The sequence below is a fragment of the Bubalus kerabau genome, chromosome 13, assembly GCF_029407905.1.
Source record: "Bubalus kerabau isolate K-KA32 ecotype Philippines breed swamp buffalo chromosome 13, PCC_UOA_SB_1v2, whole genome shotgun sequence".
In the NCBI taxonomy this organism is placed as follows: domain Eukaryota; kingdom Metazoa; phylum Chordata; class Mammalia; order Artiodactyla; family Bovidae; genus Bubalus; species Bubalus kerabau.
In genome coordinates this window covers 76,613,782-76,640,595 of record NC_073636.1, presented here as the reverse complement: position 1 = coordinate 76,640,595, position 26,814 = coordinate 76,613,782, and the positions used below count along the sequence as shown (strand labels likewise).

The 26,814-nt window shown below is 46.6% G+C and overlaps 1 protein-coding gene and 1 long non-coding RNA gene across 29 annotated transcripts in view; one reads left to right on the top strand and one right to left on the bottom strand.

The window, feature by feature from the left end:
- ZMYND8 (zinc finger MYND-type containing 8) overlaps nt 1-26,814 on the top strand; it is a 140,066-nt gene that overhangs the window by 17,467 nt on the left and 95,785 nt on the right. For 6 of the 28 annotated variants that reach the window (XM_055545204.1, XM_055545188.1, XM_055545206.1 and 3 more), the window contains exon 2: nt 9,074-9,144. In XM_055545204.1, the coding sequence (XP_055401179.1) occupies nt 9,074-9,144 (71 nt within the window). The other 22 variants (XM_055545185.1, XM_055545205.1, XM_055545208.1 and 19 more) reach the window with 18 other exon arrangements.
- Nucleotides 24,974-26,712, bottom strand: LOC129626044 (uncharacterized). The gene is made up of 3 exons (XR_008701716.1): nt 26,566-26,712; nt 25,437-25,669; nt 24,974-25,105 (listed from the first exon to the last, which is right to left on the bottom strand). It is a non-coding gene; the product is annotated as an uncharacterized LOC129626044 (long non-coding RNA).

Genomic DNA, 26,814 nt, shown 5'->3' with positions numbered 1-26,814 from the left:
GGGGGCCCCTTTCCTCAGTTTTTCTTGCTGCAAAAGGCCTAGCTTAGCCTGTCTTTCTCTATGCACAGGATGGCTCTCTTGCTCACCAGAGCCTCACAAAGATAATCGCTCAGGAAGTGTCTCAGCCAATCCGGGGCCGCCTTACACTCCGATTTGCCGGGGCAGCCAATCGGGGGTGCGCTTTCATGAAGCGGCCAGATCATCAAGCCGAAGTGCCAAACCCTTTTTCTGTGAGAACTAGGAGCCTGTCCTCCATGTTTTATAAGTATTGACATTACACAGTGTTAACAATGCATCCACAGAGGTAAGCTCGACTTTTTAACCATCTTTTCTCCCCCTCCCTCTGAGACATCCGCATTTGTGGGCGAGCCGTGTGATTTCTTGTGGCTGGCCGTGCCACACTCACCCCCACAGCACTTAGGTTAACTTGGAACTGTTTAGAGAGAAAAAAAAATTTTTTTTTTTTTTTTTGCTTTCTTGGGTCACATGGCTAAGTAGCCATTAGCCAGAGCTCGATTTTGCAAACTGGCAAGGGCCTGGCACACCTTTTCTTCCACCAGGACATGGTGTTTCTAGAAGAGTGTGAAGCTAGATCCTGGTATTGCCAAAAAAGAAGCTTTTTTTTTTTTTTTCCTTCCTCCCTCTTCTCTCTCTCTCTCTCTCTGAGCAGTTCCCCCCTCCCCCCCCAACCCTGTACTATTGTCTTCTCTTGTGTCACATGCCTGCTGGGGAAAGAAAATGGAAGGTAAGCAAGCAGGCTCCCCTCCAAGGAGAGCTCATGGCAGACAGCAAAGCAGGCAAGTTTACCTCCAAAGAGGTGCTGGGAAGGCCGGACTCAGTGCTGGCCAGAGAGGACGTGTGTTTGAAACAGAACCAAAGGCCTCAGCAGAAGAGCAGTGCTAAGGACAGATCCTGGGTCCTGGGGCCTAGGTGGGTGGTGGTGTCTCCCTATGGTCTTTTCTCTTCCTGCAGGGTTTCTTCACTTGAAACTACATTGTTCAGCCTTTTTTCCTGACTTCTGTTGATAACAGAGTGTTCTTCTGCAAAGCCAGCCTACAGCCAGCAAATGTTTCTGAAAGTGTTTTCTAGGCTTTGGAGGAAGTTTTTGGAGTAGGGATGGGGATTGGGGGTGGGGGGGGGAGTGTAGGAGGTTGTGGGGGGAGAGATGTTGGACAACATCCTGCAATAAATCTGAGGAGTCTTTTGAATCCCTTAGTTTTCTCCTCTTGCATGGTTTTCAGTGAACTCATGTATCCTTTCTCCTGCCTTTTCATTCTCCTTTCCTCTTACATTGTATCATCCTCTGTCCTCCTGTGTGATACAGTGCAGAGGAAATAAAATCACATCTGTGGCTCATGACAGCATTCCATATTCAGTGGTTGGGTTGTGGTGTTGTTGTTGTGTGTGTGTTTTTAATAATCCCGTGTAACTGTTTAAAAAAATTTCCTTTTTGATCAAGTCCCAAATCTGCCAGCCTGTTCTCTCTTCTTAACTGTGGAAAAATGAGACGGTTGCTTGAACATTTGTTGGGTAAGTAAAGCAATCCATTTCTGTGACCATGTATAAAGAGTTTGGCGAACATTTGGGGTCTGTTTGTAACAGGGGGGTCTTGGCTCCAGCCGTTGGGGGCTTTTTTTTTTAATGAGCAGGAACCCAAGGAGGGCTTTTAAATAGTCTTGATTTCAGGTGACTGTTTGAATCCACTGTTTTTCCTGATAACCTGGGTCTAGGATTGAAGATTATACTTCCTGTTTACCCTCAGACAGGGAGAAATTGTTCAGTTCATTGTGACTTGACTTGAGACCTTGAATTGGGTTTGTTTGGATATTAAGTATAAAACTCTGGGGAGGCAATCTGCTTGTGAAATGTAAGGAAACTGCTTGGTGTTAGAGTCACAGAGCAGGGGGTGGGGGGGGAGGAGCTGGGGTGGTGGTGTCTGTGTGGGGGGGTGGTGTCAGTACTTATGTTTTAAGATACTTAACATGTCTGTAAAAATCCCACCCACCGCCAAACTTGGTCTGATTCAGGATTCAGTACATCCCAGACCCGGCCTTTTTCCAAGCCTGCCCCACACATCTGTATGCACGCCTGCCTTTACTTCTGATTTATTTCTTACTTTTTACATTTCCCCTTGATCTCTCAAGGCTGCAGCTAGAACTTCAGAGTCAAAAAAGTAGCTTCTTGTTTAGCGTTCGCTTCAGAATTTCCCTAGACGTTCCACTTCATACATTTCCAGCCTGGAGACCAATCCAGGACTGTAAAAGCTGGAAGTATATTCAGTTGCTGTATTATGCCAACTTTAGGGAGTCAGTAGTCTTTCTTTTAAAGTGGTGTTCAGCAACCGACCTTTGAGAACCCATTGGGAAAAGGCATTTAATAACGAGGCATGTACCTCATTCTAAGCTTGAGAAAAGTCTGTATAAGACAGGCCAGCTTCTCAGAGTAAAGAGACAGGCCATTAATGATGAAACGTACTTAGAACTGTGTGCTTGTACCCCACACCAGAAAGTTCAGACACTTTAGCTCTTTTCTTTGTTCTTATCTCCTGGCTGTAAATGAAAATTACATATTGAGGTTCATAGGCGCAGTATCTAATCACAAGACTGCTGGTTTCTTGCCGTCAGTGTTTGCATAATGGTGTATTTGTTGGGCTGGAAGGAGACCTAAGGGCAGGGCACTTGTCCTCCAAAAGCTTGCATTAAAATGGCTCCCACAGGTTTGCAAAGCCAAGATCTGTTTTCAGATGTGCAGCCCCAGCAAGTTCTCAGCCCTGGACCAAGCCAGCCTCTTGCCTCTGGTACTGTGGCCAAGCAGCAGACATGAGTCTGTAAAAAGTTAATTGCTCTCAAAGTAGTACTGTTTTCCAGCTTTCACTCAGGGTGGGGGGTGGTGGTAAATAAATGTCTGCATTGCAGCAGGACTAGGTAAGAGGCAGCAGACCTGCCTCACCGTGCAGCCCAATGGGCTTCCTCTTTCCAGCTTTTGAACCAATAGACTTGGAGGAAAGGTTACAGATTGACAATTGCAGTGGCCGGACCCAGATCAGGCCTTCTGGAAATTTCTACCATCTTTGTTCCTTTTAGGAAAAGGAGGTCTGCTGAGCTGAAGCATCCCCTAGGTTCCATGCCTAGGGCATCTCCCTCCCCCCGCCTTTTCTTTTTTACATCAAGGTAGACTGGTTTGCTCTGCCACATTTGTAAATTGCAGAAGGAGGACCAGAACTGTTGGGCTGTTTTCCTTTTTCCTTCTGCCTCCTCAATCCCCAAAGAGGATGCACAGCTGCAAGGAACAAACACAGACACACTGGAGCTTTTGATTCCTCTCTTTCTCTCTCTCTTTTTTTCCCTTCAAGACCCTCCAGGATGGATTCACTTTCTGCTTTGGGAAATTAAGTGGCATTCGTGTGGGGGAGGGGGAGTAACTGCTTTTATTAGCTCCAGAAAATGGTCAGTGTTCTGTCTGTAACTAAGAATTAATTATATATAATCACTCAGTAAACTTTCTACAGAGTTTTTCTAATTGCTGCATAGGAACATGGTTTGCCTGCTGAAGCTGAGTCTAGTTACTTTTATAATTAACAGCTCAAAGATTTGAGTCAGGAAGAAAAGCAACAATGGGGCCTCCTGGATTATAAATTAGAGATGAAAACAATAGCTTTTTTTCTTTCTTTCTTTCTTTCTTGTTACCCCTTTTATTTTAAACAAAACATTCCCCTTTTTCTTACCCGGGGAGAACAGTGGGGAAATGGCTTCAGGTTTTAAACAGGAGAGATTGTGGTGGGGGGGGGTGGGGGGGTGCGATGAGTCACTCTTTCAGAAAGCGGGGTGACAGCAACCCAGCAAAACCTGAAAGCAAAGGTAGGTTTTTCTTTTTTGCAAAGTCCAGCCACCTCACATGTGTGTGATCTCTTTGTTTCTCTTGACTCCTTTTCCCCTTCTGTCTCCTGGGCAGAGGCCACAAACATTTGTCAGCTGGAAAGCCCTAGGTCTGGCTTTGCCTCTGCTTTGACCCTGAAAAGAAGGATACCTGCAAAAGTGCCCTGGTCACCCCACCGCAGAGAAGGAGGAAGGGCGAGTCAGTGTAGCAAGCCAGCCCTTGCCTTGCTTGCAAAGGCAGAAGCAAGTAAGGATTCACCCTTGGCTTCAGGTTGCTAAGGCTATGGCTGCCCTTCCCCCTCCGCCCCACTCTGCTTACTGATAAACAAGCAGGCAGGAGCCATTTCAGCAGTGCAGCGAGCTGGGCTGCCAGCCTGTCCCTCCTCATCAAGATTACCTACCTACCGGCCGGCCAGGAGCCAGCCGCCCGTCCTCGCCCTGGCACAGCGTTGGGCACTCTGCCCTCCTTTCTCTCCTGAAGCTCCAAAACAGTCACCTTGAAAACTCTGAGGCCATGCTCAGACCTGTAACCGTAAATTACATTATCCACTATGAGGCTCTTAGCTCGGCCTGTGAAAGCAGGTTTTGCCAAACCCATGGTTAATTTTGAGGGCTCTGTTGGGGGTGGACAAAAATTAATTTGTGAGTATTCTTCTGCGCCTTGGCTAAGGGGGAGGTTTTCCTGTTGTTTCTCCTCTGCAGACTCGGATTGTCTTTTCCTTGATGTTAACTGTCTTAGGACTGGCTGGGTGTTGGGGGCCGTTTCCAGGCTTATTAAACGGCCTTTTTATTTTCCTCCGGCCTCAGACTGGGGTACAGCCCTTCAGATGCCTGCTGCCCTGGAAGCACTTTTCATTTTCCCCAGCTCCTCTTTGGTAGGGATGCAAGGCTGGTTTCTAATCTACCAGCAAGGGGAAATGGGCTTCCTTCCCCCTCCCCAGCCTGTGCCCTTTTAAGATTTTTGTTGTCTGCGCAGACACCTGTCTGTCTGCACTTTATGCCACAGGGCTGCCTGATTCCTAACCTTCCACCCACCTAATTCGAGGGTAAGGGGGCCTCACTGTAGAGCCTCACGTTGAAGGCTCAGGATCTGAAAGAGAAGGGTTTTCCTTAGGAACCTGTGACTTCACAAACTCCCCCTGTCACTGCAGATTTTTTTTTAAGCCTCTAAACGTTGGGTTGTTGGTGTCCTTTGGTTGAGCTTTTTCCTAGTTCTGATATTTAGGAAGGTGGCTTTGAAACTAGCAGGGCTGCTTAAGCCAGAGCTACAGCTATTGAACAAACTGCTACCATTTTAGCTTCAATACAGGAATGAGGCAGTGTTGCCAGACGCCATTTTAAGAATCCTGCATAAATAGCTTAGCTCCCGATGACTCTGCCTGTTTTAGGTGAGTGCTTATATAAAGCTGCTAACCATTCCCTCCCTCCCCCGCCCCCCCCATTTTTAAAGAAATTAATTGCAGATTTAGGGAAGCATGGTGTTTGGATTTTGATATTCCCTCTTTTGTGATCTGGAAGAGGAAAGATGTTTGTATCTTGGGGATGAAATATTTCTTACAGCCTGGACCAGTTTGGTATTTTGAATGAAAGTAAAAAGCTGAAGGAAAAGTCCTTTCTACTGATTGCATGATTCTTGAATTGCTGTGTGATGGTCCTCAGCTGTAGACCCAGAGTCTTGTGCATGCTGGTTATATATTCTAAGAGGGGTTAGATATTCTTGGTTAAAAGTCAAATAGTAAGGGCACTTGGGGAAAAGAAATATCTGGGCATTGTGTTTCCAGGCAGTTTTCTATCCAAACTAGCTATTTTTCTCTTTTCTCTCTCTCTACTGGAAGTGTGGAGGGGATGGGATTCCTGGGAATTACGGACCAGCCTTGAGTCTTCAGAATTAATAATCAGAAGGCTTAAAACATCCTGGAGGTGCAGTTCATCTGCAACTTTTAATTGCTCTTTTCCAGTGCATGCAGGTTAAGTAAGCAGAGGTTTTCTTGCTCAGGCATTGGGGGAGAAACCTTTTATTCTTTCTGGGCGGGATGGGATGGTCTTGGTTGTGCAGGCGCTGGTTATTTCTTCTTTAATTGCCTGAAATGTATCAGTGTGTGAAATCCAGGGGCAAGTGACTTAGGCGAACCTGTGAGTGTAAGAGGGGATGGTGGGGGGAGCATACAGTATATACAACTAGTTGGTGGGGTATTTTCCTGTTGGGGTGAGAGGCTGTTGTTTGATTTTCAGCTAATTTTACTCTTTCCCTTAGCGGGCCCCCAGCCGACCTAAAAAAAAAAAAAGTAATGTCAGTTTGAAACAAGGACTGCTTGTTCCATTGTTTTGGATTTAAATAATTGGGGTTGCTGGAAGCTAGCAGATATGGAAGGAAAAATGCTGTGTATTTTGTAAGACTTTAATGTGTTAATGACAAGAGTTCAACGTCTTTTCTCCAGACATAGCCTCTTTTTCTTAACAGTTATTATTTGACTGCTTTTTTATTTTCCTCCAAATGACTGAACAGGTCTTAACCTAAATTGACCGAGATCTGTGGGGGCATTCAGACAGGTACAGATCTTTTCTCACCACCACTTTTGATGTAATATTCATATTTTTCCCACCTAACAACATACTAGTACTTAACACTAAACCAAAAAAGCAAAAAAAAAAAAAAAATGAGATCAGTGGTGTAGAAAAAAGGAAGTCCCTTTAGATGTGGCTATTCAAAATGACTAATTTTGCATTCTGGTCTTTGCTTTTGTAAATGAATTTTTTTTTTTTTTTTGCCCTTTAAATGCATAGACATTGCAGTTTCCTTTAGTCAAATACAAGTTATTTTGTGTGTGTGTGTGTGTGTGTGTGTGTGTGCATGCATGTGCATGTATGAGTTCCCTTTGAAAGGATGGCTTGCTGATCTGTGAAAAAGATGGTTTTCTGAAATTGTTGTCCTTCAAATCCTTGGCTAAAGCTGGTGGTGCTGTTGTTAGAGTTAGGTGATTATGGTGCCCACTTTGTAATACTTGGAAAGATAAAACAGCTTAACTTTTTTCCCCCTCTTTTCTGCTCCAGCATTGATTATCTTAAACTCTGCAGCAAATAGCTACCCCTTTGCTAGTTTGCATTTTCTTAGCCTCTCAGCAGCTTTACTCCCTGAAGTATTCAGCCTCCTCTAGGCTGTTACAAGCCAAATAATTGTTCTCTTGAATGCAGCCCTCCTCCGTGATCAATACACCTTTGAATGTTTTCATCACTGCAGAAATCCTTCAAGTGGGTCTGGGGGAGGAGGGGTGGGCTCTGTAAATGCATAATTGTTTCTTTTCACCACCGAACATTTTGGTTGGATACCAGATTAGCGTTTCTTCCATCACTCAAAATACGGGATCAGTTTCAAGAAGTTTAGTATTTCACATACTTCGTGCTAGAGAGGGGAACAGAATTCTAGTTGCTAGAAAGATCAAGGTTGCTTTTTGTGCTTTTGAAGCTGACCATTTCCCCCCCTCTCTGAAGGGACCGCCTGGGGCTTTCGGTTAAAATTTATTTCCAGTCACCCCAAGCAAGAAACCATCAGCAGCATCCATTTGACTGGGTGTGTTGCATGCAGGGGGTGTGTTTCGAAGTTGAGAACGTTTGCCTCTTAAGTTGGAAGAAAAAGTACCCGTGCTAAAATCACCTGCCACAAATCACTGTTCTATTAGTGCATGTTAGCGACATGTTTAAATTTCAGAGGCGCTGGCTTCTGACGAAAACCGCTTGTGACAACATGTCTTGTTTCTCTGGTGGTTTGTGTCCCAAGCTTTCCCTACAGATGCAGTGTGAATGAAATTGTCAACAGGGTTCAATATCAGAGGCCTAAATGTGTTAATATTCTGGTTTAAAGGCAAACTACCTTTCTCTTTCTTCTCTTTGCTGAGACCAGTGAAGTTGGAGGCCTCCAAGTTCTTCTAACTAAGTCCTGAGCTCTCGTCTCTTCCGTTTTCTATCTAGTCTCACCAAACACTGAACTCTCCTAAATGCATCTCCACCTGACCCTGAGGTTCCAAGCCATTTGGGATTTTGTCTCATCACTGTCCCAGACCACAAAACACAGGCGGGACATTCTGATTCTTCCTGCCTTACCCAGCCTCCCTCCTGTCCTGGCTCTTGAGGCTTCCAGAAAATTTCAGCCATCTCAATTGGAGATGCACTCATTTCTTCTTGTTGAACCACAGTCCGATGGAAATGCATGTAGAATAATTGCTCAAATTCTTATCACTTTGTTGTCAGCTGAATGTTTGGAAAGTTCCAACACCTCAAATAGTTGGCACTTTTAAAAGCAGATCTTCCTGGCATGGCCTGAGAAGTGTATGTGTATCCATGGGAAAAATGGAAATAGCCTGCACTTTGTTCAGCTGGGGAGAGTTCTGGCCAAGAGAGGGAGAGAAGATTCTGGTGAAGGGGCCTGGTTTTCCCTACTTCTTGTCCCAACCCCCAACTCTCAGCCTGTCTTTTAAATAATCCTTCCTCATTCCACTTTGGTGGGGGTGGGGGGGGGGAGATAATTAGTCACAGCTCAGAAGAGTGCTGAATGCTTTCTCTAAGCCATGCCTGCTGCAGAGAAGAAACATCCCAGGGGCTGGGAGTATGGAGACCCCAATCTTAATTCCTGGGCTAAATGCTGGTGGTTTGAATGTTTTGAAGCCAGGCCTTTTGCTTCTAGCCTAGGCATATTTTTCTACTTTGTGATTTAATGTATGTATTTTCATGTTCTTGCCTCATCACTGCCTCATCGGGGAATTTTAAGATTTAGCAGGGAGGTCTGCAGAGATACTCTTTGCCTTGCAGAACTTAAAGAGATCAGAACTCCAAGTACCCTGAAAACCATCTCCAGCCTGAACCCAGTGTTAACAAGAAACTTACTCAGAGGCTGGGTTTTCACTGGTCCAGGGCGGTAGATTATAACTGTGTGTCTCATTTAAAAAAAGCCTTTTGCATCCCCCAATAGCATGACAACTGGAATAGTCATTTGACTTCAAGAACAAACTATTATTTAAAAAAACCCCTATAGGAATCTTGACACTTCGTTTGAAATCAGATGTGGGTTTCTTTCCCCCTGCCTCATCTAAGGATGGGGGATTGTCTTAAAAAGGTGGCTTTGTTGTTAGAACTTCTGAATAAATGCCCCCATGGGGCAAGTTCTCAGTCTACCTAAAACGTGAACATAATTTGCTCTGTTTCAGCTTGGCTGAAGAGGAAATAAAAACAGAACAGGAGGTGGTAGAGGGCATGGATATTTCCACCCGCTCCAAAGGTAAGTAAAAACCTTGTGTTATCTATTCCAGAGCAGAGGAGGAAATTGGAATTCCTTTTTCTTGTTGTTGTAGTGCAGTCAAGTGTGGCTTACGAGCCGAGGTTGCAACACTCCTCCCATTTTGAGAGGTTGGCGCCTTTGATGGATGACCCTCATTTATAGAGAAATCTCCTCCTGATTTTCTTTCCCTTGCATGTCTGGCTAGGTGTTCTGACCTGTTAGGAATTGTCCCGACAGTCAGTTTTACATGGTGTGTGTCATGACTGAGGATGGCTGGCTAGCTCTCTGCAGGGTGACTTTTAGGAATCAATTTAAATAAAGCATGTTCTAGAAGCAACGGGCATCTCCAGCCGCTTCTTGGTTTCCGATTTTAATAAAAGGTCTCTTTGGAATTGCGAAGGTGGAACGAAGGTGATCCACTTCCTGGAAAACGGTGGTCTTGGTTAGTGAGTAAAAGAAAATGTTAGGACCTCCTGGAATTCTGGGGCCAGTGTTAGAATTTTGCAAGTCAGAGTAAACACAGGTGTGTGCTTTTGTTCAGAATCCTGTGTTAGAGCGCCTCAAAGATCTTCTAATTGTGATATTGCTAACTTTTTGTTTGGTCTGTATGAGATTTTACTAAGTTTCCTACAAGGAAGCAGTTACCCACGTTGCCTTAGGGGTGCTTTTAGAAGGTTGATGAAAATGCTCCTCTCCAAACTAAGTGGTTGTACCATGGTGTTGTTATGCCTTCGACAAGTCTCTGGGTACCTGTGCTGGGGGTGGCGGGAAGGGCTAGACAGAGGATGAGTACAGACTCAGCCAGAAAGACTCCTTTCCAGCTCAAGAGTTTCACAAAATGTGGTTCCGTAAAGGCGTTTGAGACAACAGAGCTTTTTGAGGGTTTTTATAAGACAGCCTGTCGTTCTGGGCGATGAGGAGCATCAGCCGGTGGTGGCTGTTGTTGGGTCTGGCCAGTCTGATAGGGTCTGGCCTGGTTCAAAGAGGTGGGCAGGCTGGGCTGCCCGGGTGGGTGGTCAGTGCCTGGGGAGCGGGAAGAGGATGTTGGGAGGGAGACAAGGCCCATTCTGAGGCCTGCTGCCCTTCCCCACAGCCCCCAACCAGCTCAGGCTAGACCAGCAGCAGAGCCGCAGGGGAATCTGAACAAAAGGTGTCCGGAGACAGCTGCCGATGGGAAGCAGGTCCCAGCTCCCCTTTGTGGTCAGAATTGACTATGGAAAAGAAACTCGAGAGAATGGGAGCTGGAGGCAGGCTCTTTGTGCTTGACCTGCGCATCTTTTCTGGCTCTGCTGCTCAGTTTTCTTATCTGTAAAATGGGCTGTTGGGTTAGATTCCAAGAGTCCTTCCACCTTGGGCTTCTCTTGTGAAGACAATGCATGCTGGCGGCATTTATGCAGGCTGTGCTTGGAGGGTCCAGGAGCCTTTTCTTAACCTGGGAGGATGTGGGAGGTCGTGTTCCCATTTTACAGATGAGGAAACTGAGGCTCCGAGTGCTAATGTCTCCCAGGTAGTAAGTGTAGGATGGGATCGGACCACATCGATTCTGATTCCAAGGAGGTGCTTCTTCCCTGAACACTCAGGGCCTGGAAGGGCCCGGAACCCAGTCGTTCTCCAAAAGGGTCCAAACTGGGGACTATCAGCCTGCTCAGGCCCGTCCGTCTGTGTGTGGAGACCCCACTTCTCATCTTCTTGCAGACCCCCTGGACGTTCCTGGCCCTTCACCCTATGTCTGGGCTGCCCGAGGTGTGATCGCTCTGGGATCATCTCTGTCCCTCTTTCTTATCTGCCCCTCCCCATCCTCTCCCAACAGCAGCCAGGGTGATCTTGGAAAAACACGTCCGTCGGATCTGTCTGCTCTTGCTGAGTCCCTCCACTGCCCTTCCAGTGCCCTCAGGCTCCAGTCTGCAGTCACTGTGACCGTCCTGCCTGGCCTGAGCCCTTCAGCTTCCTTCACTTTTGTTTACCTGGGACGCTCTGTGCACCTGACCTCACTTGAGCTCCCCGTTCCTCCTCCCCACTCCGTCTTCTCCTGGGGGCCCTTTTCTGGGAGCATGCCGCCCTGGGTCTGGCTGCCTAGTTTTCTCATCTCAGCCGTCTCAGACGTCATCTCCTCAGGGAGGCCTTCGGTGGCCACCCGGTCCACGGAGCCATTCCATTGTTTTCTGATAGGTTTTCAAAATAAGCCTCATTTTAGAGCAGTTTTTAGGTTTCTGGATAAGCAGAGTGTTCCCATATTACCTCCTGCCCCCGCCCTACACACATAGGTACACACACCGTTTCTTCTCTCTTACTAACACCACATATTGGTCTGGCCCATATGTCACAATTAATGAATTGGTGTGCTTCATTCAGATTTCCTTAGTTTTTTCCACAAAGATCCCTTTTCTGTTCCAAGACCCTACCCAGGCTTCCACATGACATTTAAGTGATGTGTCCGTTTTAGAATCCTCTTGGCTGTGACAGTTTGTTAAATCTTCCTTGTTTTTGATGGTTTTGCTAGTTAGGCGGTATTTTGTAGGATGATCCTCATTTGGGGATAATAATTTTCTCATGGTTGGACTGGAGTAGCCTGGAATTACGGGTTTCTGAGAGGAAGGCTTTAAAGTGCCGTTTCCATCACATCATATCAAGGGTATGTATTGTGAATATAGTTCACCACTGGTGACGTTGACCTTTTTCACTTGGCCAAGGGGATGTTTGTCAGGTTTTTCCCCTTCCTTTTTGGAAGGAAGTCACAGTGCCCAGCCCACATTTACAGAGTGGGGAGCCACGTCCCATCTCCCGAAGGCCAGAATATCTACATAAAGTATTTTGTATTCTTCTGTATGGGAGATTTGTCTTGTTTTCCTCATATGTTTGTTCAGCCATTTATTTATATCAGCAGGGACTAAACTGTTTTATACTTTGGGTTATAGTTCAGTACTACTTACTTATTTTGTTGCTCAAATTGTTCCAGCTTTGGCCACTGGGAGCATTTTCAGTTGGCTCCTGTGTCCCTTTGACGTCATTGTTGGTTGATTGATTGAATACTGTTTTACTTTCTTCCACTGCAGAAGTGCTCTCGGCATTTCTTAGCATGCTTCAGGCTCGTTGGGTCTTCCCTGGTGGCTCAGGGTACAGTAGAACGCTGCCTGCAGTACAGGAGCCGCAGGAGCCACGGGTTCAATCCCTGGGTTGGGAAGATCCCTTGGAGAAGGAATTGGCCACCCACTCCAGTATTCTTGACTGGGAAATCCCATGGACAGAGGAGCCTGGTAGACTACAGTCCGTGGGGTCTCAAAGAGTCGCACACGACTTAGTGACTAAACCACCACCACCACATAGGCTCATCTTGTATGTATTTTCTGCCTAGAATTAGCCATTTCCCTAAGGTCCCCTGTTTGTTATTGGAGAATAGCTTTAGAAACCAAGATCTGGATGCTGGATGTGCTCATTGCTACTGAGGTGTCTTTGCTTCTAGGTCCTTTCAGCTGACAGAGTGAAGAAACACGTATGTGTATGGGAACCTACATGTAGGCACGTCTATAAGTATTTCTATCTGTATCTATGTTAAATTGAGTTCCTACAGTTGTCTCTGATTCTGATCCATTACCACCTGGATCCTTCTAGCTTTCTGTCCTTAAAGTAATCTCTGATCTCCCACTCTTACAGTGAGAAGTGGCTCCTACCATCTGCCATTCCTTACCATTTTCTGGTAAGGAATCATAAAAAAAAAAAAGTTCATTTGGCTGTACCAGATCTTAGTTGCAGCATGTAGGATCTTTAGTTGCAGGCATGTGAACTCTTAGTTGCAGCATATGGGGTCTAGTTCTCTGACCAGGGATTGAACCCAGGCCCCTTTCATTGGAAGCATGGAGTCCTAGCCACCGGACCACCAGGGAACTCCCCATTTAAAATCTTACGTTCAGCATTCAGCTTGATGCACTTTAACACGTGTGTACACTTGTGGAACCATGGCCCAGATCAAGGTAGTTGAACATTCACGGCATTCCAGAAGCTCTTCATAGCCCTTGTCTATGATATTATGCTACTATTTATTCGTTTGTTGATGGTCTCCCAGGCCATGTTGCAGGCCCCTTCTCTCTCCAGGGCCTTCACCACCACTGTCAACCTTTCCCTTCCACTTGAGAGGCAGGATGGCATGGAGGTTTAAGAAAACCTGCTCTCGTGTCAGACTCCCTGAGCTTGCATTCTGGCTGCCCTGTGCCTAGCTGGGCCATTCTTCATGGCTCAGTTTCCCCTTGTGCATGGAGGGTGATAAAAACAGAGGGTTATGGTGGAGATTAAATTTGCTCACATGTGCAGAGCACCCAGAACAGTGCCAGGAACATGGCTAGTGCATGGAAGTGTTAACCATGATTAGAATCAGCTGAGGAGGGATACACTTGTGTTGATAAGCCTATCAGATGGAAGCCTTACTCAGCAAGTTCTGCTTCTTTCCCTGCTTTCAGTCTCCAGGAGGAGGGCATGTTATGCTATGCTTTGCTATGCTATGCTATGCTATGCTAAGTCACTTCAGTCGTGTCCGACTCTGTGTGACCCCACAGACGGCAGCCACCAGGCTCGCCCGTCCCTGGGATTCTCCAGGCAAGAACACTGGAGTGGGTTGCCATTTCCTTCTCCAATGCATGAAAGTGAAAAGTGAAAGCAAAGTCGCTCAGTCGTGTCCGACTCTTAGCGACCCCATGGACTGCAGCCTACCAGGCTCCTCCATCCATGGGATTTTCCAGGCAAGAGTACTGGAGTGGGGTGCCATTGCCTTCTCTGGGAGGAGGGCATGGAGGTCGTTAATGAAGAATTGTATAATCCAAAATATATAAACAGTTTATAAAGCCCAGTATCAGAAAACAAACAACCCAATCAAAAAATGGACTGAAGACCTGAATAGACGTTTTCCCAAAGAAAACACACAGATGGCTTTTGGGCACGTGGGAAGATGCTCAGCGTCGCAAATGTCAGAGAGATGCAAATCAAAACTTTAACAATAAGAGATCACCTCATACCTTTCAGAATGGCCATCATCAAAGAGTACAAATAATGAGAATTGGCGATGATATGGGGAAAAGGAAACCCTTGCTGCATTATTGGTGGGATGGTAAATTGGTGCAGCCCCTATGGAGAATAGTATGGTGATTCGTCAAAGAAACTAAAAATAGAACTACCGTGTTACAGCAGTTCTACTCCTGGTTGTGTGTGTGTGTGTGTGTGTATATAAGTAATTTGAAAAGACACGTGCACCCTGATATTCATAGCAGTACTATTTATGATAGTTGAGATATAGAAGCAACCCAAGTGTCCATCAACAGAAGAAGGGATAAAAAAGATGTGTGTATACAAATGAATATTTGTATACACACATCTTCTTTACGTCTATTCAGGTCTTACTCAGCTATAAAAAAGAATGAAATTCTGCTTTTTGCAGCAACGTGGATGGACCTAGACAATATCTGGCTTAGCAAGATAAGTCAAAGACAAGTACTGTATGCTGTCACGTGTGGAATATATATATATGGGCAACGTAGGGGTATGGGATTAAGAGCTACAGACCACTATATATGAAATAGATAAACAATAAGGATATACACACAGCACAGGGGATTCCAGTCACTTTGTCATAATGGGGTATAATCTGTAAAAATACTGAATTGAAATGCTATATACTTGAATTTAATATAACATAAATCAATAAAAAATTGTACTTCAGTTGAAAAAAAGAGGATTGTATAGGGTAGCCCAGTGAGTATGCTCAGGACAGGCATCCTATCCTCTGAGACATTTGGACTGATTTTCTCAGGACCTTTGGAGCCTCTGTTCTGGTGGGGAATCGGGAGGGGAAGGGGTACCTGGTTTCGAGGGAGACCTTTTACTCTCCCCAGGGACTGCCTTGGATGGCTTTCCTTGTGTGGAGCCGAGCTCCCACCCTCCAGGGTCATCGGATGGCCAGGTTAGGATTGACTGGCTGCTTCCATGTCTAGGGAACCTTTCTGATAGAACCTCTGGGGTTAGGTGAGGACGCCGCATACGCAAAGAAAGGCCTGGAGTTATGATACTGGGTTGCTGGGGCTCTGAGAGCTAAAGTTAGCCTGGTCCAAATGTGACCCCCTTGCAAAGGCGGGAGTGAAGGCTTATCTCTCTCTTAGTCCCGATGATTCGAAATCTACGTTGTGAGGCTGTGGGCTCCGTGAACACATACTTGCTCCTCTAGCCTGCTTTTCTTACGGTTTGGGAAATTCATGCTTCGGCCCCTACCTGATACCGTCCGATTGGGGTTCTTTTGTTGTGAGCAGCAGAAGCCAGGTCGGGTTCTTTGGAGCAGGGAAGGGATGGACTGGAAGGTGGTCAGTTGCCTCGTGGACTCAGTGGAGTGGCTGAAGGCCCAGGGCTGCTCTGGGGAGTGAAACTAAATGTACAGTCTCTTCAGATCAATAGGACAGAGTCCCCAGGGAGAGTCCCTTACCTAGTGTCTTTTTTTTGCCCTTTGGTCAAGGAAGGGCTGGTACTAGACACTTGGACCCCCCAGGATTGCCCTCACTGGGGAAGAGATAATTCCTCAAAGGAGGATGAGGACCACCGGGCATCTTGGGAAACTGGCAGCATCATGCCCTCCTTGTGGGTGGAGAGGAGACCCTGAACTGTACTGGAGAAACGTAGAAACCCTAACAGGAATTGGCTCAGAATTCTTTCATTCTGTTCCTATGTCTAGTTTGTACGACCTTTTAGATTCTCTAACTGAATTTCAATTTGTGTACCCTCTTCCCCCTGACACATACTCACTTATTAACTGAATAATTCCCAAGCCAGTCATTGCCATAACGCCAGTCCTGGCATTTACTGGAGCGTTTTAGTTCTCAGGAGACAAAGCTTTCGCACTTTCAAGATGTCAGGTTGACATTTGTGTCCAGGGGTAATGATCTGCTGAAAGATGCTAGAGCAAAACTCGGAAGTGCTGTCGAGGTGCCAAGTGTGTTTGCCTAGCTGCTGTTTTTCTGAGTACTTCCTAGGTGTCAAGTATTAGATGTAGATTACTTCGTTTTATTCTCTTAATAATGCTGTGTTACAGGTGTGTTGTTAATTCCCATTTTATAGTTCAGGAAACTGAAGCTCAGAGGGATTAATGAAGTGGCCAAGTAGAGAAGAGAGGTTAGGTTTTATCTTTGATCTTCAACCTTTGTACGTGGTCATGAGTCCCCAGGATCCCGGGTGAGATGTCCTCAGGGGCCAGCAGGTGGACCAGTGAATGTAGCTGGTATTCAGGGTTTGGGGGCCTTTGGTGGGTGGGAGACCGTCTGTCCTAAAGGGGTAGGGTGCCTCCATCTGATTGCTGAACAAAGCAGGAATATGTCTCACTTGGTGTCACCAGCTGGGATTTTATTCCCCTCTGCGCCCGCCTCCTGTAAAAATGCCTGATTTAGAATCGTGATCTGTGTAGCCCAGTTTCTGAAAGACCATGCACGAACCCAGCAGAACACATCTCCGGGTCACAAGTGGTGGGAGACTTGTGGGTTTGCATTCTCTGCAGGAGACTGGACACAGCATAGTTCAGTATGGGATTTTAGCCACACGACGTAGGAGTGTGGCTCCTCCAAGGACAGGGACTTAAAGTCTGGAAAGTGATGGACGCTGGGTGCTCACGGCCCCGTACAAAGGCTGCCCTGTTGGGCTGCCTGCGTCTCGATCCTGCTGTGTGCGCGTTTTGCAGTAATGATTGTGCTGTGCGGATGCCAGGCTGCCGAAGCTGAAACCATTTTTTAAAAATGTCTGTGTAATGTCACCCGCGCAAGGGAATGAGCCACTTGGAAACCGTGCACAGATGCAACGGAAGCCCAAGATATTAAAATCTTGAACAGTATCATTCTTGCTGAGATTTGCCTCGGTATGAATATGTTTTCCAAGACAGGAAGCTGGAGAATATACAATTACAGCAATTTGCTAACCAGCCCGACCTTAATTAGTACAGGATCCTCGTTCTCACTGTTGTATGTAAATTAAGCTTGTTTCACAAAGGGACTGTTTATGAGGATGGCTCTCAGAGACCTTGTATCATTCTTTTTTTTTTCTCCCCAAGGAAACTTTAAGAAAATACAACCGTAAACACCCATTAAATCACAGTGCGAGGCTGAAGTGCTGAGAATATTTCTTTTCAAAAATGAGCATCAGTATTTTTAACTCAGTTTTGGCTCTTTCACATTTCCTCCAGCCCGAGAAGTGCCATCCTTGTACTGTGCAGTGGAAGGAACTGATTTGCGAGTTAGATAACTACCAGATTGTTCCTCTCCCAACAAGGTCTAAAATATCCTGCAACTCTTGAGAATGTTGGATACGGCTTTCTGAATGAGAAACCTACCTTCTCTTGGCCTGCAGAGCCTCGGTGCAGTCTGAATGAGAAACCTGCCTTCTCTTGGCCTGCAGAGCCTCGGTGCAGTCTGCTCATGGAATCCTGTCAGCACCTTCTGTGCAATTTATCTCTGTGGTTCACTCGTGGAAAACCTTGCGTTTGCCCCAGTTTTGAAGCCTGACTTACGTTACCATGTTTATGTGACTGCTGTTGTTCCACAAGACTGTGATCTCCAATGAACCATTTTCAACCTTAGTTTCAAAAGAACCATCTCTCCTTTTTCCTCCTCCCAGTGCCTCTGGAGTTAACATTCTAGGTCTGAGGCCTTTTAGAGATCCTGGCACTTTTTTTTTTTTGCTTGAAAGTTTCAAAGAGTAGTTATTTCACTTTGCTCCATTGGTGGAGGCCCCTTGATGATTAACTTGAGGGGAGCAAGCTTGGCAAGCCTACATCTCAGAGTTGGGGTGAGTGGGGGTGCCCCCCTGCCCAATTCTGTCCTGCCTTCAGCTTTCCTGGAACCCAGAGATCCAGCGTTTCAAAGGGAACAGTACCATGGTTTTTATTTTTAAACTATTAGTATTATGTTTGGCCGATATGCTCAGCATATGGGATCTTAGTTCTCCGACCAGGGATCGAACCAGTGCCTTTGGTGCTGAAAACACAGTGTCCTAACCACTGGATCACTAGGGAATTCCCAGCAACATGTTTTTTAATCCAGTCACAGAATTGTTCAGTGATCATCTTGTTGTTTAGTCGTTCAGTCACGTCCAACTCTTTTGCAACCCCATGGACTGTGGCCCTCCAGGCTCCTCTGTCCATGGGATTTCCCAGGCAGGAATACTGGAGTGTGTTGCCATTTCCTTCTCCAGGGGACCTTCCCGACCCAGGGATCAGACCCTCATTTCCTGCATTGGCAGGTGGATTCTTTTACCGCTGAGCTACCAGGGAAGCTTCATTCAGTGAATCACCACAGTCTTGTTTTGGAACATTTTCATCACCCTAGTAAACACTCCCTGACCCGTTAGCAGTAACTCCCCATTCATTGCCCAGTTATCCCAGCCCCTGGTGACCACTAACCTGCTTTCTTCCTCTCTGGATTTGCTTACCTGGATCATTTCGTATAGATGGAATCATTTAGTATGTGATCGTTCATGTCTGACTTCTTACTTGTAGATTAAAGTTCTTATGCTTATTCAGGTTGTAGCACATACCACTTAAAAAAAAAATTATTTGCTTATATTAAGGCTGTGCTGAGTCTTAGTCGTGGCAAGCAACTTTGTGGCATGTGAACTTCTTAGGTGCAGCATGTGGGATCTAGTTCCCTGACCCAGGGATTGTACCCCGGCCCCTTGTGTTGGGCGCGTAGAGTCTCAGCCACTGGACCACCAGGGAAGTCCCCTCATCCCACTCCTTGATTCCTTTTTATGACTGAATAATGTTCCATCACATTATTCTGTTGTCACGTTTTATTTATCCATTCATCTGTTGATGGACTTCAGTTGTTTCTTTTTTTTTTGGCTGTCATGAAGAACGGAGCCGTGAACATTAGTGGATGAGTTTTTATCTGGGTGTATGTTTTGATTTCTCTTGGATGTAGACCTCGGCGTGTGATTACGGGGTCATAGGGTAGCTCTGTGTTTAGCCTTTTGAGGAATGTACAGAGTTTTGAACACGCGCAGGTCTTTTCCACATTCCCTTTCTTGACCCTGCATCCTTCCTATTAGTGTTTCTCCTTTTTCTGGCCTCTCCATAGCCAAATTTGGTAAAAGGAGTGTCAGTACTTAGGTCTTGGTTTCCTTACTTCCTGCTTTGTTCTGCCAGCTCCGTGGTGGCATCCACCAAGACGCTGCATGTTAGCAGTTCCCGCCGGGCTTCCTGTAGACTCCAGGGGGTGGTGTCAGCACTTTGTGCCCTGATCTAGCAGAGGCAGTGGACACTGCTGATCATTCTTCTCCTGGAACCTGCCTCTTCTTGTGCTTTCCCTCTGACTTCCCTGGCTCCTCCTCTTCTCCCCACCGTTAAGTGTTGGCGTCGCTGAAAGCTTGGTTTTTCATCTTGCCCAGCATGTTCTTTCCCTGGGTGATCTCGCCCACATCTGTGGCTTTATGACTCATGAGTATCTTACTTCCAGCCTAGATGTTTCTTGAGTTACGATGCAGAGGGCTAGCTGCCTACCTGACTGCCCGACCTGTTGGTCATGGGCGTCTCAAACTCAACATGTCCCAAACTGACTTCATTGTCTACCCTCTCTCCTGCTCCCCCAACAAAACACCTGCTTCTCTCCCATGGTGAATAAGCCAGGACTCTGCCAGTTGGCTAGGCCAGGGATATGGGACTGAGCCTTGATTCTTCTATCCTTTTGCCCTTTTTTTGTTGCTTTCTTACAATAATACATTGTACATACCACTCTTCTTCAGGTTATCACCAGTGAACTGTACTAGTCTTTTTTTTTTGGCTTCACCCAGCAGCATGTGGGCTCTTAGTTCCCCCAAGCTTGCACCTCATGCATTGGAAGTGGGGCGTCTTGGCCACTGGACCACCAGAAAAGTCCCCGCAGTAGTCTTTTAATTGGGCTCCCATCTCTTATCTGCCCTACCCTCCTGATCTTTCTAAAAGGAACCTCTCTTTCAGCTACCACCTCCCGCTTTGAAGTCTTAAGGGCTCACTTCTTGGTATTAGGATGAAGAGCAAAATCCTAAAATCCTTGTGTGTGAGCCTTGCCTGCTTTTTCAGCCTCCTGCCTCTGTGTGCCCCTTTCTCTCTACTCCAGCCACACTGATCTTTTCAGATCCTCTGAAGGAAGGTCCTCCCCGCTCTTTTTTCTCCCAACATCCTACCTGCCCTGGGTGCTCAGGCTCCAGGTGGGGGTGGGTCCTGCCTCTTGTTTTCGTGCATCTCATTTTCCCCGGTGCCCGTTTTACCACCACTTGTTCCTGTTCCAGATGGAGCACAATAAATATATCTCTTGAATGAATGAGTGAATGACTTGACTTTGTCTACCAGGTGGATAGAACTCCTGGAGAAGGAAGTAAAAGCAGCCTTTCAGCTAGAGTGGATGGCTTTGTTTCCAGCATCTTCCGCGCCTGGAAATAATTACCTAAGCTCAAATTTCTTCTCTCTGAAATGATCGGTGGCTTATCTGTCTTTCCCCCCAGGGATATGGGGCTCTTTGAAATGGCCCCCTTCCCTCTGATTTCTTTCCTTCCCCAGGTATTAAGCCCACTTGTAATGGGCCCTTTTCCAAACACAAGTGCGATTGTCTTGCTTGCCTGATTTGGGTTGCTGGTGGCTCCTGAAGATGACCCCAGTCCTGAGTCGAGATTCAAGGCCCTGCTCCATCTGTGCTTTCTGGGACTCTGGTCAGTGTCCCTGCAGAACCTGCCCCTCCTATTCAGCCTGTCCAACCTGAGTGCCTGCCGGCTCCCTCCTGCTCCTTACTGGGTCATACCTTTGTTCATCCTTCTAGGCTGCTCTCCCCGAGGACTTGTCTTCTCCACGTCCTCGGGGACCCAGGCTCCCCTCTTGTGGAACCTTCCTGGGGGAAATTCCCTAGCAGTCTGTCGAGTGGTTAGGATTTCATGGTTTCACTACCCGAGGGTACAAGTTCGATCCCAGGTCAGGGAACTAAGATCCTGCAAGCTGCAAGCGTGGTGAAGAAAAAAGAAATCACCCTGGAAAGTCCCCTAAATTGGCCAGGAAAAGGACAGGATGGTAATCTGCTCGGATCAGACATTCTCACACATCCTGAAGGTTTGAGAAATTTCCAACCTAGGCTGAAGGTGGCAAGTCCACAAACATTTCTAGCCCCCAGATCATTTTGCTTTGAAGGCTACTACCAGATTCTTCCCTTAGGCATAGGTGGAGGATTCTGAAGGATCCCGCTTGCCTGCTAACTTCCTCTCTTGTCTGTTGTATCAGATCAGATCAGATCAGTCGTGTCTGACTCTCTGCGACCCCATGAATCGCAGCACGCCAGGCCTCCCTGTCCATCACCAACTCCCGGAGTTCACTCAGACTCACATCCATTGAGTCAGTGATGCCATCCAGCCATCTCATCCTCTGTCGTCCCCTTCTCCTCATGCCCCCAATCCCTCCCAGCATCAGAGTCTTTTCCAGTGAGTCAACTCTTCGCATGAGGTGGCCAAAGTACTGGAGTTTCACCTTTAGCATCATTCCTTCCAAAGAAATCCCAGGACTGATCTCCTTCAGAATGGACTGGTTAGATCTCCTTGCAGTCCAAGGGACTCTCAAGAGTCTTCTCCAACACCACAGTTCAAAAGCATCACTTCTTCGGCGCTCAGCCTTCTTCACAGTCCAACTCTCACATACATACATGACCACAGGAAAAACCATAGCCTTGACTAGACGAACCTTTGTTGGCAAAGTAATGTCTCTGCTTTTGAATATGCTATCTAGGTTGGTCATAACTTTCCTTCCAAGGAGTAAGTGTCTTTTAATCTCATGGCTGCAGTCACCATCTGCAGTGATTTTGGAGCCCAGAAAAATAAAGTCTGACACTGTTTCCACTGTTTCCCCATCTATTGCCCATGAAGTGATGGGACCGGATGCCATGATCTTCGTTTTCTGAATGTTGAGCTTTAAGCCAACTTTTTCACTCTCCACTTTCACCTTCATCAACAGGCTTTTGAGTTCCTCTTCACTTTCTGCCATAAGGGTGGTGTCATCTGCATATCTGAGGTTATTGATATTTCTCCCGGCAATCTTGATTCCAGCTTGTGTTTCTTCCAGTCCAGCGTTTCTCATGATGTACTCTGCATATAAGTTAAATAAACAGGGTGACAATATGCAGCCTTAACGTACTCCTTTTCCTATTTGGAACCAGTCTGTTGTTCCATGTCCAGTTCTAACTGTTGCTTCCTGACCTGCATACAGATTTCTCAAGAGGCAGATCAGGTGGTCTGGTATTCTCATCTCTTTCAGAATTTTGCAGTTTATTGTGATCCACACAGTCAAAGGCTTTGGCATAGTCAATAAAGCAGAAATAGATGGTTTTCTGGAACTCTCTTGCTTTTTCCATGATCCAGCGGATGTTGGCACTTTGATCTCTGGTTCCTCTGCCTTTTCTAAAACCAGCTTGAGCTTCTAAAGCGAGGCTTGTCTGATTAGGTAGCTACTCCGAGGCTGTTTCAGTTTATATTAATTGAAATAAAAATTCCTTTTTAAGTTGGACTAGGCACATTGCAAGTGCCCAGTAACCACACGTGGCTAGAGGCTGTCCAGATATGTAGATAGCACAGATACGGAATGTTGCCATCACCATAGAAAGTTCTGTTGGACGGCACTGCATTACAACTCTCGATACATCAACATGTCGTGCTGGATGTAGTAGGTGGAAACACCTAGCTACGGATTGGCTCAGCATAGAACATGCTAAAAAAATTATTCTATTGGTGTCTTAAATTTCCCTTGATTAGATTCTCCTGGGCTTGCTGTTTTTTGAAAAGATGTGCAAAGAAAGAACACAGCTATCTTCCCATCTTCTCAACTGGTATTTGCCATCCAGGCCCCTCTGAACTGCCTTTCTGCCAGGCTCTTTGGCATCTTGGTGCACTGGCTGGGGGAAAAAGAATCCAGGATGTGCTGGGCCCCCGTCTCCCCAGCCTTCAGCCTCTATTGTTGCATTCTTTTCTCGTTGTGTCTCCTCCTGAACTGATAACAGGGACCAGGTCTTCTTACCTCTTTAATGTGGGCTAGCAATTTCTAGTCCTGGCTTCCTTTGTGGCTCAGTCAGTAAAGAATCTGCCTGAATGCGGGAGACCTGGGTTCAATTCCTGGGTCGGCAAGATCCCCTGGAGAAGGAAATGGCAACCCACTCCAGTATTCTTGCCTAGAGAATCCCATGGACAGACGAGCCTGGCGGGCTACAGTCCATGGGGTCACAAGAGTTGGACACGACTTAGTGACTAAACCGTGATTTGTAGTAGCTGCTCAATAAATGCTTTTTGAATGAAGACTCTCTTGCAAGAAATAGAAACTAAGGGAATAAAGTGGTTGATTGGATTTTCTTTGCTTTTTTTAAAAAAGAAATTTTTATTTATTTACTTTTGGCTGAGCTGGGTCTTTGTTGCTGCGCAGGCTGCTCTCTGGTTGCAGAGAGCAGGGGCTACTTTCTCGCTGTGGAGCGTTGGCTTCTCTTGTTGTGAAGCATGGGCTCTAAGATGCACAGACTTCAGTAGCTGCGGGTCCCAGGCTCTACAGCACAGACTTCATAGCTGTGCATGGGCTTAGCTGCTCCGTGGCTTGTGGGATTCTCCCAGAGCAGGGATTGAACCCGTGTCTCCCACATTGGCAGGCGGATTCTTTACCACTGAACTACCAGGGAAGCCCTGGATTTTCTTTTCTTTTTTTTAATCTTTTTTTTTGAGCACACCTTGCAGCATGTGGGATATTAATTCCCAGATCAGGGATGAACCCGCACCCACTGTAGTGGAGACGTGGAGTCTTAACCACTGCACTTCCAGGCGAGTCCCTGGATTTTTTCAAATGATAAAGTCAGTTCATCTCCTGGCAACAAGCTGAAGTATACAAAGAAAAAGCTCAGATATCCTCTGCCAGGTAACCTAGTTGACAGTTTGATATGTTTTCATCTGTCCTTTGTCTTCCTCTTAGAAAAATATAAACAAAGGTATACCATGTTGGGCTTGCATTGTCTGGATCTTGGCTATTTTAGCAAAGCATCCTTTATCTCTTATCCTACTATTTACCTGCTTTGCCCTTCTCTGCTCTGCCTTGAAGGGATTTTCAAGGTTACGATTAATTATCTTGACAGTTAAGAATGATGGAAACCTTGGCAAATGGGGAATTTCATGTTCCATCCTAAGGGTAGGGGAAGCAGCCTGGAGGATCGTACCATGTGGAAATGGGGACTTTTTGTGGCTTGATCTTAATTTTCTTTTTTTAAAGAGGAGCTAGTAATCTGGATTTCTAGATCAGTTTTTCCCAATTTCTAAATATCAACAACTGAAGAATCACACAGTTGTGAGGGGTGGGCTGGATGCAGTCTGGAATCCTTCCGTGGGGCCATCTCCCACCCAGGCCAGGGCTGTCAGTTTGCTCAGATGATTTCCTGGCCATTGCTTCTCTTCTAGATCACTGGCTCATTTCATCAGCTGTCACTTGGGCCCTCTTCCTAGTAAGACTGATCTGGTTTTGCCCTTCACCTTCTTAACCAGCCTCTAGTAACCGCCCATACCCACACAGGAACATGGGGACCATCTTTTAAACCAGGCTGCTATTTCTTGGGTTGAGACCAGACATATTAGTAGTTGCTGAGAGTTACTTGACAAATATCTTTCAAATCGAGACTCCCCTCAAGCCGGGTGAAAATGCTTTTATCTGAGAAGCCCAGGGAAACAGAGATGGAGACAGAAGAGAGCAGAGTTCATTTCTCTTGTCGCATGCCTGTTGAGTGGGATGGAGGGAAGATGAACTTGAGAAGTCATTTTTTACTCTCCCCTTTTTGAGGCTGAGCCCATCTTGCTGGCTTCCCATGGATGAGTGCCCATGCGATGGGCCCCTTTTTTCATCTTGCAGGGCCATGCTGGACAGTCCAGGCGAGCCTTCAGGGAGGCGTGGAAAAGAGAACCTCGGTGGCCTTAAAAAGGTCTGATAAGAAAAAGGGACAAGAATCTGGGTTAAGAGGTGTGGTAAACGATCATCACAGTGGGGAGTCTCCCAGTTGGGAGTGTGTTTTCCCTGGAGAAAGTCATTCTTTTCTAACACTAAATCTTTCTGAAACAACAGCTCTCCCCAAGAAGAATGGAGGGAGTTAGGAAATAAGTGGCCAGAGAAAACCCTTCTGAGTTTTCCGCCTTTGGTTTCGCTGTAATTGAGTTTAGTTGCTAGGCCCCATCACGTTCAAGATATAAATCCTCATTTAATCTCCTCCTTTGGGGAAAATGGGCTCTTTAGGCCAGAAGCGAGAATAGCCGAGTACCTGTTGAAAGGGAATTTCCTCCTTCAGTTTCTTTCAGACCCTGGAATGGCAAGGCTCCCTTTTGTGTAATCCTCCCTGCCCGCTTCACCAAGACCCTCTGGCCGTCTTGGTTTCCCGGGACAAATGCTTAGACCTGGGAAGAAAAACTGGAGTTGGCTGTGATCACACTTCATTTAGCTGGTCCAGTGTGTTTGGGGACTGCCTCTGAGCCACATTGGGTGTCAGGCATTGAGCTACAGCAAAGAAAGACAGAAAAACTGAGATTGAGTTCGCATTCTGGAGGAGACACAATAAGCTAGTGAATCAGTAAAAAAGAGAATGTTTTGATAATTTCCAGCTAGAGATGACTTCAATGAAGGGGCGGGCTGTGGGGGCGGAAACTATTTTAAGATGATAGAAGAAGCACGGAGACTGGGTTGGTAAGGGAAGGCTTCTCTGGGGAGGTGACTATTGAGGCTAAAAGTAGAAGTTGCCAACTATGGGAAGATTGGGCATAGGACGTGCCAGGTTGAAGAATCAGCCAGGACAAATGAGATTGGCCCTTCGGGGCTGTTTGTGGTTAAAAGTGAAAGTTGCTCAGTCGTGTCTGACTCTTTGCGACCCTCCAGGCCAGAATTCTGGAGTGGGGTAGCCTTTTCCTCCTCCAGGGGATCTTCCCAACCAAGGGATCAAACCCAGGTCTCCCGCATTGCAGGCAGATTCTTTACCAGCTGAGCCATAAAAGAAGCTGTTTGTGGTTAGCACTGAGTAAAAGAAAGGTGGAAAAAGATGGGCATGGCTGATCCCTGCGGGTGTGGTGAGTCCTGATAAGATGATGGGCGTCTGCAGGAAGCCCCTTGGCAGTGGGTTTTAAGTAGGGGACGGCTTATTTTCTTTAGGTTTGAAGAAGGCTGCTGGCAAGGGCAAGTGAATAGTCCCAGGGCTGGGATCAAGATGGTGGCCACTGTGAAGGGCGGGCCAAGTGGGAACAGGCAGGAGGAGGGTGGGCAGGGGAGGAACAGCCCTCTGCAGAGCACTTGCTGTGTGCCAGACACCACGTAGGCACTTCCATGCCTCCATCCTGACCCTGCCAGGTCTGGCATTCTTCACGCATGTTGCGGATTACTAGGATTCTGAGGCCAGTGCTCACCCAGGCTTCCTGAGTCTCACTTGAGTAGGGAGGAGAGGGCGTTAGGAGGCATCCTAGGGTGGAAGGTCACGGCGGGGCTGGGTCTGTGGGCCACCAACCTGGTGCTTCTTCTTTGATCTGGGAGGAAATCCTGAGCCCTGAGGGGATTTGAAGCTGGCTTGGTTGAACTTGTGCCAGCCTGGGAGGACTTACTATGAAAGTCTGGTATTTCCCATCAGTGAACCCTTTTCAGGAACAGGCTGGGAAGGG